Here is a 13,901-nt window from a genome sequence, read left to right as displayed (position 1 = left end):
CGTCGGGTTCCTGATTTCAGCTCAGGCCATGATTTCCTAGTTTGTGAGTTCAAGCCCCACATCGGGCTCCATGCTGGCAAGGCAGAGTCTGCTTGGGATTCTCTCTCTCTCTCTCTCTCTCTCTCTTTCTCTGCCTCTCTCTCTCTCTGTCTCTCTCTCAAAATAAGTGAATAAACTTTTAAAATTTAAAAATTTAATGCAAGATTTCTGGGGAAAAAAACTCACACATGCACACAGGAAAATAATCACGTTTAGAGCTTAGAGATCTTTAAGACATTATAACTGGTTAAGTTAGCACAGGGTTTCTCAACCTCAGCACTATTGACATATGGGGCTGGGTTTGTTTTGGGGGGGGGGGCTATGCTGTACCTTGTAGGATGTTTATCCGCATCTGTTGCCTCTACCCAGTAGGTGCCAGGGGTACTTCCTCTCCCCTTCTGTCGAGACCAAAAATGTCTCCAGACATTTCCCAGTGTCCTCTGGGGGCAGAAGTGCTCCCCACCGAGAACCTCTGGGTTACAGGTAGCCAACGACCCTCGCTAATGAGCGCTATGGTGTGTTGAGAGGATTTTGAGGAAAACTATCCAATAAAACTGTATTGGCTCAATATGTCATAGCGTCCATTTGCCTGGTCTTTGACTATCTTTAACTCAAGGGTCTCCTGGGGTGATTTTGCTTCCCTCCCCAAGGGGACATTTGAAAATATTAATAAGAAATGTAATTTTTGAAATATGAAACACCATGGTAGGGTTAGGTAGGCAGATAGATACAGCTGATGAGAGAAATGGGTAACTTGGGGGATAAATCTGAAGAGATGGCCTGAAACACAGCCTGGAAGTTGAAATATGAAAGAGTACTTAAGGGGCGCCTGGGTGGCTCGGTCAGCTAAGCATCCGACTTCGGCTCAGGTCATGATCTCGAGGTCCATGGTTTTGAGCCCCGCATCGGGTTCTGTGCTGACAGCTCAAAGCCTGGAACCTGCTTCGGATTCTGTGGCTTTCTCTCTGCCCCTTCCCTGCTCATTCTCTGTCTCTCTGTCTCTCTCAAAAATAAATAAACATAAAAAAAAAAAAGAGTGCTTAAGAGGCATGGAAAGTGGAGGAAGAAGGCCTGATGTATGTATGTCTCTGGGCATTTCACTGGAATACAAATAGACTACGGAAAAGGCGATATATATTTTTTAATGTTTATTTTTGGGGGAGAGAGCTCAAGAGCACAAGCGAGGGAGGGGCAGAGAGATGGGGACAGAGGATCAGAAGCAGACTCTGTGCTGACAGCTTTGGCGCTGAGAGCAGTGAGCCAGATGTGGGACTGAAACTCATGAACCACGAGATCGTGACCTGAGCTGAAGTCGGACACTCAACCGACTGAGCCACCCAGGCACCCTGAAAAAGGCGACATTTGAAATGAGGTTGAAATTTTTCTAGATCTTTCTAGTGAAAGATCTGAGTCCTCAAATTGAGGAAGTACATTGGGTCCTTCAGTAGGGCAAATAAAAATAGGTTCACACCTATTATAGTGAAAATGCAGAAACTTCAGATATAAGAAGAAATTTTTAAAGGAGACTAGAGAGAAAGCAGAAATTAAATGATAAAGGATCTATAATTAGACCAACAAACACCAGACTTCAAGAAAGAGCAAAAACAGTAAAATAATATCCTCAAAGTGCTGAAAGAAAATAATGCTCAACCAGTAATTCTATGCATACTAACCTATAACCTATCACTCAAGAATAAGGACAAAATGAAGACATTTTCAGAAAAGGAACTTCACAAAAGGAGGCACTTTGGGAAGAAAGTAATTGGGCCCAGAATAAAAGACTTGGATCCAGAAGTAATGATAAACAAAGGAATTGGTAAGCACGTGGGCATATCTGAAAAGTTTTTTTAATGTTTCTTTATTTTTGAGACAGAGAGACAGAGCATGAAGAAGGAAGGGTCAGAGAGAGAGGGAGACACAGAACCCGAAGCAGGCTCCAGGCTCTGAGCTGTCAGCACAGAGCCCGATGCGGGGCTCGAACCCACAAACTGCGAGATCATGACCTGAGTAGACGTCAGATGCTTAACCGACTGAACCACCCAGGCGCCCCTGGTTATAATTTTTAAATGCTGATATTATGGAGTTCACAGATAGCATGTAATACAGGAGAGGAAAGGGTGCCTGGCTGGCTCAGTTAGAAGAAGGTCTAGATCTCGGGGTCGTGATTTCGAGCCTACATTGGATGTAGAGATTACTTAAATAAAGTTAAAAATAATTTTTAAGACAGGAGAGGAATAGTTAGGGCTAAATCTTTTTAATGTCCTATTTATTCTGAGTCATTAATTAACTTTAGATTTAAAAAAAATTATTTATTTGTTTGTGTAATCTCTATGTCCAACATGGGATTTGAACTCATGACCCCGAGATCTAAAGTCACATGCTCTACCAACCGAGCCAGCCAGGTGTCCCAACCAACTTTAGATTTTAAGTGAGTATATATGTTAAAATGTTAAGGATAACCACTATACAAATAGAGGATGGAAAAAAAAAAAGTAGAAGGACTGGAAAGGACAAAACAAAGCCGTAATTTTTCCGAGGCAACATGTTTATGTAGAAAATCCAAGAAAAGACTGCATAGTCATGATTCCATTTATAGGAATTTTCTAGAAAAGGAGCACTCGACACAGACACAGAGCAGTGGTTCCCTGGTGCTAGGTGTGGGAATGGGGAATGGCCACCAGTGGGCATTAGGAAACATTTGAGGCAGACAAGGATAGTCTAAACCTGGATTGTGATTATGGTCCTACAATTCTATAAATTTACTAAAACTCTGCAAGTTGTGTGCCTTAAAGGAACGAATTTTATGGTGTACAAATTATATCTAAACAAAGAATTTTTTTAATTTTTAAAAAATACTTATTTTTGAGACAGAGAGCATTCACGTGTGAGAGTCCAGGAGGGGCAGAGAGTAGGGGACAAAGGATCCCAAGCGAGTTCCACGCTGACAGCAGCGAGCCCAATGCGGGTCACCAACTCACAAACCATGAGATCATGACCTAAGTCCAAGTCAGAGGCTCAACCAACTGAGCCACCCAGGTGCTCCTCAACAAACATAAAAATAAAACCCAATGGCATTCCTAAATGCCAGTGACAACTTTTTAAAAAATATATACTATTTCCAATGGTAAGAAAACCAGTAGTGGTCCAAGGAATACATTTAAAGATGTGCAAAACTGTCATGGGGGGAAAAAAAAAGAATCTTATTTAAAGTCAGGAAAAACAAGTTATTCAACAGAGGTGTAGACTATGTTCATGAATGTCATGACTCGATGTTGTAAATTGGCCATTCTCATCCATGTATTGTAATTCCAGCCAAAACCCCACGAGTTTTTGTTCATTTGGGAAGCACTGACAAAAGATAAAACAACAGTGAGTGAACTCAGTATAGGCCTATTTCCTCCAAGTTGTGACTCAGGGGCCCCGGATCCTTCCCTCTTGTAGCCAGATGTCCTCAATAGGTAGATGGCGAGTTCTCTGGGCCTGTCTGCTTCTAGTGACAGGAGTATGGGGCATCGCTCATGGAGCACTTCATAGGTTGGCCTGGAAGCGCTATGCAGTATTTCTGCTCACTTAATAGCGACTAGTGCCAGCCATGTGGCTGGGAAATTTAGTCCAACTACGTGCCCGGGAGAAAAGAAAAGTAGGTTATGGCGAACACACAGCAGTGTCTGCTGTAGCTTTTCATCAAGTTTGATGAGCTGATATTCCCAGACTCCTCCTGACCTGCGCAACATGGACTTCTTCCTGGGATATTCACCCAGGAAGTGAATAAATTCCGAGCTCGCTCCTGGCATATAAAGTTCCACTCCAGAAGCCACAAAAAACATTCAGGGCTCATTTTTATAGTTTGTGGTAGAAAATGAAAATCACATTTTCGTATCATAAATGACGTGTATCAATCAGACCCATCATCGTATAAACTGTACAGGTCTTTCTGTGACTTGCCAAATCCTCAGACGACCAGCATCGCCCTGCCACCCACCCCAGGCCAGGGTCTGATCTGATTCCCGCCGGCAGGTACAGGAAGTGGAAAGGGTAGCAGAGCCAATAGTGTGAAGCTTGGCATCTTCAACGGCCACTAACAGTTTGCTCTTGGCTGCTTATTTAACTCAGTCCCTCAGTTTCTCCATCTGTAAAACTGGGATAATAATTGTTTTGTCCTCATCTATGATTGTTGTGAGACTAAAATAAATAATCCACGTAGATTGTTACTGTCATTTATATCCCAGTCCCCTATTGGTAGGTATTTGATGGTTTTTACTTGTTTTCTGTTATGAACAACACTACCTAAGCATCTTTTTAGTCCCATCTTGGCTGACACATAAGTAGCTTGCTAATTCACGGGACGTATTCCATAGGTCCAATTGGGTTACGACCCAAGGCATGGATAAAATACCTCTTGGGGCACCTGGGCGGCTCAGTCGGTTAAGTGTCCGACTTTAGCTCAGGTCATGATCTCACTGTTCATGAGTTCTAGTCCCGCGTCAGGCTCTGGGCTGACAGCTCAGAGCCTGGAGATGCTTCATTCTGTGTCTCCTTCTCTCTCTGCCCCTCCCCCACTCATGCTCTGTCTGTCTCTCAAAAACAAATAACCATAAAAAAAACCCAAAACCTCTTTTTGTAATTAAAAAAAAAAATATCTAAGTGCCAGCTGAAGGCAGAGCGCATTTGCTTGATTTTTCCAAAAGGAAAAGAAACAATTTCTAAAACCTGGTAACTAATAAACTTGAATTCAATAATCCGCAAAAATACTAGGATGTGATAGTAGATATACAGTTTATGAACTCCTAGGATGATGGCGATCTTGGATGGCCAACATGAATTTTCTAGGAACAATCTAGCCGATCCGATTTCTACTTTCCCTCACGTTAAGTGCGATTCAGATTGGCATTGCAGACAGATTGGGCTGCCAGGCATTCTGGGACTTGAGTGACTGAACCTCTGGGAGAAGGAAGAAAGTCCAGCCCTGGTAGAGCAAGGGCTAGAAAGTATGGGTGAGATCACCGAGGGTGGCTTCTGTTGGGCCAACATAGTTCCATGAGGTCACTCTTCACCTACAAACCAGGCCTGCAGCTAGTCCAGAAAAGGAACTCCAGGGAAGAAGCCTGGCATGAAGGCCTGTCAACACCATAGGGAGGTGTGATAAAGACCATGGACGTCCATGGTTGCAACACTGATTCTAGACCCTACTGGCAATAGACAGAAGCTGCCACTGTAAGTCTCCCCATATCAGGATTGGTTTCCCATTTTAGGGCAGCAGCCCTTGTCCTACCTTGAGCATCATGACCCTTTGGATCTTGCCAGGAATTAGTGCGACTGTCTCCCTCAGACCGGAAGCCATCTAACTATTGCTGGCATTTTACAGGTGTAGATGTTATCGCTCACCCAATTTTGAGATCTCCTGAGTAAGGGAATCGTGTCTTCCAGAGATGTTGGGGCATACGAGGGATGTAAAGACTCTTCTTATTTCATTCAATAAGAGAAATTTACTTGAGTTTGTCTAAGTCAGTGATTCTCAACTGGGATGACTCTGTCCCCTTAGGGGACATCTGGCAATGTCTGGAGATATTTTTCATTGGCACAACTTAGGAGGTAGAGTGCTACTGGCATCTAGTGCGTAGAGGCCAGAGATACTGCTCAACAACCTACAATGTGCATGATAACCCCCAGCATGAAGAATTATCCCGCCCCGAATGTCTACGATGCCTAGTTGAGAAGCCCTGACCTAAACCGAAAAGGAAACATGCAAAACGACTTATCGGAAGAGTCCTGGGGGTAGTTTGCAGAATCCAAGGAGAAATTGAATCAGTCTCAAAAAGAAAAAGAATATACCGGTGCTGATCCATGATCCCGAGCAGTAGGAGGTCACGGACATTTGCCACACTCTGTTGCACATATGACTTGTCTCCCCAGCTGCCAGTCTCTCGGGAAAGAATGTGATTGGTCCAGCAAGGGTCAGAGTCCACTCCCAGGAGATTCAGCTGGGGCCAGCTATGTGGTAGAAACGTGGCACACGGGGGCCACTCCATAGATGTTTCCTACACGAGTGAATTACCATGGCTGCTGGCAGCCATTCCTGTGAGCCGTGCTAGTGCTTTGAGAGATGGGGCAGAAATCTGGCAAAGAATCTATCACTTTCAGCCTGTGGGGCTATCTGTTGTTAAGCCATGGTCGTCCCTCTCTGCTTGTCCACTCTTCCCGACCTTCCAGCCCATCCTCCTATAAATCCCCTGCTCCGGTGACACGGGCTATGTTCGTGGCTATGAACATAAGCTGCTGTTTCCTGGAATTTCAGAAGCCTCCACATCTCCTAATAGCTGGGAGTGATGTTCCCTGACTTTCACTCCACCAGCCAGTCTAATCTTCCAATACCTAATTCTCTGTATTAGATCGTTCCTGTTCGAAATATCTAGAATTTTCCCGACTAAAACTGACTGACGTAGCAGAGATGGTTTCCAACAGTTCTCACTGCACCTTTGATGATCCCTTGGCCGCTGGCCTCGTTGAAGGCAACCTCAGACACCAGATGTGTTCCCGCTTCCCGCCAGGCCTCAGGTCTCTCTGCAAAGCGGGGCTTCTCAGTCGTGAGTGGGCATCAGAAACTTCACTGGAAGGCGTGCAAAACGCAATTTCCTAGACCCCCAACTCAGCATTTCTGATTCAGTAGGTCTGGTTTGGGAGTTAAGAATTTGCATTTCTAACAAGTCCCCACTGAATGTTGACACTGTTAGTCCAGAGCCCCCCCTGGGAAACATTGTCAGCCGGATCCCAAAGGTCAGTCATTTTGAACGCCTGGCTGAATTATTAGAATTAAAAAAAAAATTTTTTTAACCTTGATTTATTTTTGAGAGACAGAGAGAGAGCACGAGTGGGGGAGGAGCAGAGAGAGAGGGAGACACAGAATCGGAAGCAGAGGCTCCAGGCTCCGAGCCGTCAGCACAGAGCCCGACGCGGGGCTCGAACTCGTGAACCGCGAGATCATGACCTGAGCTGAAGTTGGACACTCAACTGACTGAGCCACCCAGGCGCGCCTAGAATGGTTTTTTTTAAGATTTTATTTTATTTTTTTCAAGATTTTATCTTTAAGTCATCTCTACAGCCAACGTGAACTTACAGCCAAGCGAACTTACAACCTCGTGATCAAGAGCTGCACGTTCCACTGGCTGAGCCAGCCAGGTGCCCCTGAATCATTAATATATTTAAAAATGAACTCTTTAGTGATTACTTTGCTATAGTTTGTGTGGACTGCTACAAACAGGACACCACTGTGTGTTGTCCTTCCTTTCCCTAACGTTGTGAGGCTGCCCACCTTTCTCAGTGTTGCCTTCTCACCTCCCACCTTTCCGATAGCATGTGAACTTTGGGCACCCGCTTTTCCTAGGGTGTGATACTTGACTTTGAAGTGGGAAAATGGAGTATAAATTCACCCATTCGAGGAGGCTTTTTCAGCTGGTATTTAATCGTGAGCAGCAACAGATGAAAATGAAGTCAATCCACTGCGGGAAAGCAAAGAGGAAGAGAGAAGGAGAGAAAGAAGTATGATTTCTGATTAAACAAAGTGTCAACTACACTTTAATAAAAAAAAATAGTAGTACAATTTCTGAAAGACAAGGAAAACAGTGCCGTGTTGGAAACATTCTTCAGAAAGCTTGAGGTTAACGGTCCATTGTTTAAAGGAGAGAGTGAGTGGGGGAGGGGCAGAGGGAGAGGGAGAGGGAGAGCGAACCCCAAGCAGGCTCCGCGCTGCCAGCGCAAAGCCTGATGCGGGCTTTGAACTCACGAAACGCGAGATCGTCACCCGAGCTGAAAGCAGGAGCTGGACGCTCGGCCGACTGAGCCACCCAGGCGCCCTGGTCGGTGGTCCATTTTTAAACAAAGTCTACCTTAGCAAAAGGCACTTTTCTTGAGAAGTCCAGTTTTGAAGGAAAAGAGGTGGGTTTTTCAGCCAATCTGTTGGCACAAAGCTGTGACGCGATCAGAAGAAGGCCTCCGGTCAAAAGGAAAAATCCGCCAATCCAGCCGCTGAACATGGCATTGCCATAGTCCCACCGGGGCACGTCGGTTGGGAACTCAGGGCCCCAGAACCTCTGCACGGTGACCCGGGCGATGTAGGACACGGGCACCAAAGTGGCGAGTCCAGCGAGGAAGAACAGAGCTCCCCCTGCAACGTTCGTGCTTCTCTCCAAAGAGCTTCCCTGGTGGCCCCCGTACCTCACACATGTCAGTCCCAGAAGGACGGCCACCAGCCCGAGCGAGCCAGCGACACAGGCGCCACACATGAGGATGCGGGCCACCAGCATTTCGGTGGCCAGGTCCCGCAGGCTGGCAGAGGCCTGGCACACACGGCCACCCGTGTCTTGAGTCACACACGTTTCCCACAGGCCCAGCGTGTACTTCTCACTCTCCAGTAAGCCCGAGGAGAGGGTCAGCCACTGAGGGATGCAGAGCGTCACCAGGGAGCACACCTGGCCAGCCAGGGAGCCCAAGAGCCCCGCGTTCTCGACCAGGCGGAGCACCCCACTCGTCATCTCGCTGGCCAGGCCCGAGTCCGCTGGGGAAACTGTGTCTCCACCTAAGAGCACAGGGCGGCTTTGCAAACATGACTCACTCCTTGGTTAACCAATCAGAATGCGGCGGCTATTGTTCACCCTTCACGAATGCAGACGGGCACCTACCATTAAAATAGGCCCGACAGAAAAGCCCGGGCGACCCAGGCCGAGGGGGAGGACAGGCGGGCTGGGTCAGGTAATAGGCACTTGGCAGAATTCTTCCCAGTTGTGAAAGGTATTCATTTCAGCAGTCTTATTTTCAAAAAGGAGACAGTTTGGAATGGAGTTATTAAGCATTCGAATCACTGATCAAGGTTTTTCAAGGAATCTTTCATCATTTTGAACTATTTTGAATTCTCTGTTAGCATTACCTCTTCCAGGGTTTGGTATCTGGTTCCATCATTCCTAAACCTATCCTCACAGGAAGCCTCTAATTTTCCACACCTTCCATTAAAACAGGAGATGGGGATCTTCCCGAATTAAAAAAGACTCTCATGGTCCAGCAATCGCGCTCCTTGGTATTTACCCCAAGAAGCTGAAAACTTATGTCCACGCGAAAACCTACAGCAGCTTTCTCATAGTTGCCAAAACTCGGAAGCAACCAAGATGGCCTCCAGAAGGTAAATGGATACATAATGGTCCATCCAGACGTGGGATACTATTCAGTGCCAAAAAGAAATGAGCTACCAAGCCATGAAAACAAAGGGAGAAACTTTAAATGCACATTACTAAGTGAAAGAAGCCGGTCTGAAAAGGCTACAGACTATATGATTCCAACTACATGACATTCTGGAAAATTCTGGCAAAACTACGGAGACAGTAAAGAGATCAGTGGTTGCCAGGATATGGGGTCGGGGTGGGGGGGCGGGAGGGATGAACAGGTAGGGCACAGGGTATATTTAGGGCAGTGAAACTATTCTGTATGATATTATAATGGTGGCTACTCACCATTATACATTTGTCCAAACCCACAGAATGTACACCACCAAGAAGGAACCTTAATGTCAAGTGCAGACTGGGTGATAACAATGTGTCAACGTAGGTTCATCAGCTATAACAAATAGTACTGCTCTGGTGGCAGATGTCAACAGCGAGGGAGGCTATGCATGTATGAGAGCAGGGAGTAGGAGAGAAATCTCTATACCTTCCCCTCAATTTTGCTGTGACCCTGGGGTACCTGGCTGGCTCGGATAAGCGTCCGACTTCGGCTCAGGTCATGGTCTCACGGTCTGTGAGTTTGAGCCCCGCATCGGGCTCTATGCTGACAGCTCAGAGCCGGGAGGCTGCTTCAGATTCTGTGTCTCCCTCTTTCTCTCTCTTTCCCAAAAAGAAATAAAAACATTTTTTAAAAAATCAAAAATTGTGTTTCTGTGACCCTGAAACTGCTCTAAAAATTAAAGTCTGTCTAAAAAGAGAGAGAGAGAGAGAGAGAGAGAGAGAGAGAGAGAGAGACTATTATCTGTCACTCCGGTTCCCACTCAGGGTCATCATGATCAGTGATAAAGGAGAATTTTCCATTGTCTCTCTGCTAGGTCCGAAATGATGTTGGGATCCCTCAGCCTGCCCCGGGGGGCTTCTTCAGGAAGCCGAACACAACCTCTCAGGTTTCCAAATTCTCCCCCTTTGGGGCTTGCATACACATCATATTCTCTTGGAGTGCCCCACCCTCCTTTGTGCTGTTGTAAATGTTTGGCAAGTGGAAGATAAATCCACCCCCAAAATTCTGTCTCTGTCCCAGTTTGAGATATGGGTCTATGAGAAGTCTAAGAAAGTACAGAGACACAGTCAGCTTGGCCATTACTCAGTATTAACCAGAATCAGGGAGATTTCTGTTTCTCCAGCTTCTAGAGTGAGCACGTGAAGGAATATCACACACACACACACACACACACACACACACACACTCATACACACACACATTTTTCTGCGAGAGGTAGAAGGAAGAAAAGAAAGAAGAGGTCTTGACCTGCTGGGAGGAGGCGGCATCTCGCCAGGAGGAGGGTGTAATTACCCCACACCCAGTACCCATTCCTAACTCCCCGATACCATCTAGAGAATGGACACCCACAGCCAAAGGGACACACGAGGTAAGACTGTATCTGTGATCTGCCAGGAGGCCCTGATCCTTCACTCCAATGCCAAGGACGGAGAGACTAATTCTGGTGAATCCCCAACAGGGATCTAGCGTCAGCATAATCAGTGCTGGTCAGAGCCTATTACGTTAGGGTGAATTCCCGGATTTAAATCTACTTAGACGTTTTTATTCAATGGTTTTATGGAGCCCTACGTCTCACACAGGCTTTCTTAGTCTTACAGGGCAAGTCTAAGGAAGCCCTGACTTTTGAGAGCCGGTACAAGGCCTTCGAACACACCCATGTTTGTCTCTTAAAGAGAAGTAATTAGCTTCATGTAAGAGAAAACTGTGTCAACACAGGTCTAGCCAAGATGGATATTGTGACAACAATATCCACGAGCTGATGTCCCTGCATCTCTGATGACTCGACAATGCCTCCCGCCCAGGACGGGCACTGCTTGGAGCAGATCGTAAAATAACTACACATCTCCAGCAGGGCGCCCATGTCTCTTGCCCCAAGGGATTCTATTTTTTTTTTAATGTTTATCTATTGATTTTGAGAGACAGCGAGACAGAGAGACAGACAGAGAGAGAAAACCCCAAGCAGGCTCCACGCCGTCAAAACAGAACCCGACGTGGGGCTTGATCCCACAAACTGAGATCATGACCTGAGCTGAAATCAAGAGCCAGATGCTCGGATGACTGAGCCACCCAGGTGTCCCCTTTTTTTATTTATAGAATCTTTTTTCATTTGTCTGTTTTTATTAAGTTTCTTTTTAATTTTAATTCCAGTGTCGTTAACATACAGTGTTGGATTATAGTGATTCAACACTTCTGTACGTTGCTCAGTGCTCATCATGATGAGTGTAGTCTTTATCCCCTTCACCATCCCCCTCCCCACCTCCCCTCTGGTGACCATCAGTTTGTTCTCTATAGATAAGCGTCTCTTTCTCGGCTTCTCTGTCTCTCTCTCTTTTTTTTATTTGCTTGTCTGTTTTCTTAAATTCCATATATGAGTAAAATCATATGGTATGTCTTTCTCTGACTGACTTATTTCACTTAGTGCTATACTCTGTAGCACCATTCGTGTTTTTGCAAATGGCAAGATTTCGTCCTTTTTTGTGGCTGAATAATATTCCATTGTGTATATATGCCACATCTTCTTTATCCATTCATCTATCAATGGACACTTGGGCTGCTTCCACAATTTGGCTGTTGTAAATAATGCTGCAATAGACTTAAGGGTTCGTGTATCCCTTTGAATTCTCCTTTTTTTGGGTATTTTTTGGGTAAATACCTAGTAGTATAAACCCCGCATTGTAGGGTGGTTCTATTTGTGACATTTTGAGGAACGTCCATACTGTTTTCCACAGTGGTTGCACCAGTTTGCATTCCCACCAACAGTGTAGGAGGGCTTCCCTTTCTCCACATCCTCACCAACACCTGCTGTTTCTTGGGTTGTTGATTTTAGTGACTCTGACAGGTGTGAGGTGATATCTCCTTGTGGTTTTGATTTGCATTTCCCTGATGATGAGTGATGTTGAGCGTCTTTTCATATGTCTGTTGGCCATCTGGATGGCTTCTTTGGAGAAGTGTCTGTTCATGTCTCCTGCCCATTTTTTGATCAGGTTATTTGGTTTTTGGGTGTTGTGTTATGTCAGTTCTCTCTATATTTTGGATACTAACCCTTTATTGGATATATCATTTGCAAATCTCTTCTCCCATTCAACATTGCCTTTTAGTTATGTTGATTGTTTCCATCACTGTGCAGAAGCTTTTTATTTTGATGAAGTCCCAATAGTTTATTTTTGCTTTTATTTCCCTTCCCTCAGGAGACATATCTAGAAAAATGTTGCTATGGCCAATGCCTGTACTCTCTTCCAGGATTTTTATGGTTACAGGTCTCACATTTAGGTCTTCAATCCATTTTGAGTTTATTTTTGTGTATGGTTAGAAACTGGCCCAGTTTCACTCTTTGGCATATAGCTGTCCAGTTTTCCCAATGCCATTTATTGAAGACACTGTCTCTTTCCCATTGGATATTATTGCCTCCTTTGTTGAAGATTAATGACTATATAATTGTTGGTTTATTTCTGGGCCCTTTATTCTGTTCTATTGATCTATGTGTCTATTTTTGTACACATACCATGCTGTGTTGATGACTACAGCTTTGCAGTATATCTTGACGTCTGGGATTGTGATACCTCCAGTTTTGTTTTTCTTTTTCAAGGTGGCTTTCGCTATTTGGGGTCTTGTGTGGTTCCGTGCAAAGTTTAGGATTGTTTGTTCTAGTTCTGTGAAAAATGCTGTTGGTATTTTGATAGGGATTGCATTACATCTGTTGAGTGCTTTGGGTAGTATAGACATTTTAACAACATTTGTTCTTCCGATCCATGAACATTGACTATCTTTCCATTTGTGTCATTGTCAATTTCTTTCATCAGTGTTTTCTAGTTTTCAGAGCACAGGTCTTTCACCTCTTTGGTGAGGTTTATTCCTAGGTATTTTATTATCTTTGATGCAGTTGTAAATGGGATTATTTTCTTAATTTCTCTTTCTGCTGCTTCACTATTGGTGAATAGAAATGCAAAAGATTACTGTCCGTTGATTATGTACCCCGTGACCTCCCTGAATTCATTTATTAGTTCAAGTAGTTTTTTGGTGGAGTCTTTAGGATTTTCTATAAATATAGTATCATGTCATCTGCAAATAGTGAAAGTTTTACTTCTTCATTACCAGTCCGGATGCCTTTTATTTCTTTTTTGTTGTCTGACTGTTGTGGCTAGGACTTCCAGTACTGTGTTGAATAAAAGTGGTGAGAGAGGACCTCCTTGTCTCACTCCCAACCTTAGGGGTAAAGCTCTCAGTTTGTCCCCATCGAGGATGATATCAGCTGTGGGTTTACAAGGCCCTCCAGAGATTCTTCATGTACCTGCATCAGGATGGGGATGTTTCTGGCCGGGAACGCTGCCCCACAGACACCGCCCTGGGGACAAGAGCTCACAGGTCTTTCTGTCCTGATATTAACCTGGAGCAGATCCAGATTCAGAGATGGGAGGTCAGGTCAGGAAGCAAAGGCCTTGGCAGTTATTCTTGTCAAACAGCTCTGGTGTCATTCGGTGTGTAAGCCTCAAGCATCCGGGCCTTCCCAGGCCTTCCTGCTTTGTTCCCCTCCGAGCCCTTGTCTGGCAAGCTGGAGTTGGGGCCCCTTCCTTCCACTGTGGCGGTCTCCTTGGCTC

The 13,901-nt window shown here is 45.1% G+C and overlaps 1 protein-coding gene across 1 annotated transcript; it reads right to left on the bottom strand.

Moving 5' to 3' along the window:
- Positions 1 to 7,907: 7,907 nt before the first annotated feature.
- On the bottom strand, positions 7,908 to 8,567 carry LOC145713834 (claudin-24-like). The gene has a single exon (XM_081792626.1). It carries the CDS (start codon positions 8,565 to 8,567, stop codon positions 7,908 to 7,910), a length of 660 nt encoding a protein of 219 aa, XP_081648752.1.
- Positions 8,568 to 13,901: the final 5,334 nt, after the last annotated feature.

The sequence above is a fragment of the Panthera onca genome, chromosome X (assembly GCF_046562875.1).
Source record: "Panthera onca isolate mPanOnc1 chromosome X, mPanOnc1 haplotype 2, whole genome shotgun sequence".
Lineage (NCBI taxonomy): Eukaryota > Metazoa > Chordata > Mammalia > Carnivora > Felidae > Panthera > Panthera onca.
This window is presented reverse-complemented; position numbering and strand designations above follow the sequence as displayed.

Bases quoted from the DNA above. Each gene is read 5' to 3' on its own strand.
- LOC145713834 (XM_081792626.1), bottom strand. From the start codon at position 8,567: ATGACGAGTGGGGTGCTCCGCCTGGTCGAGAACGCGGGGCTCTTGGGC.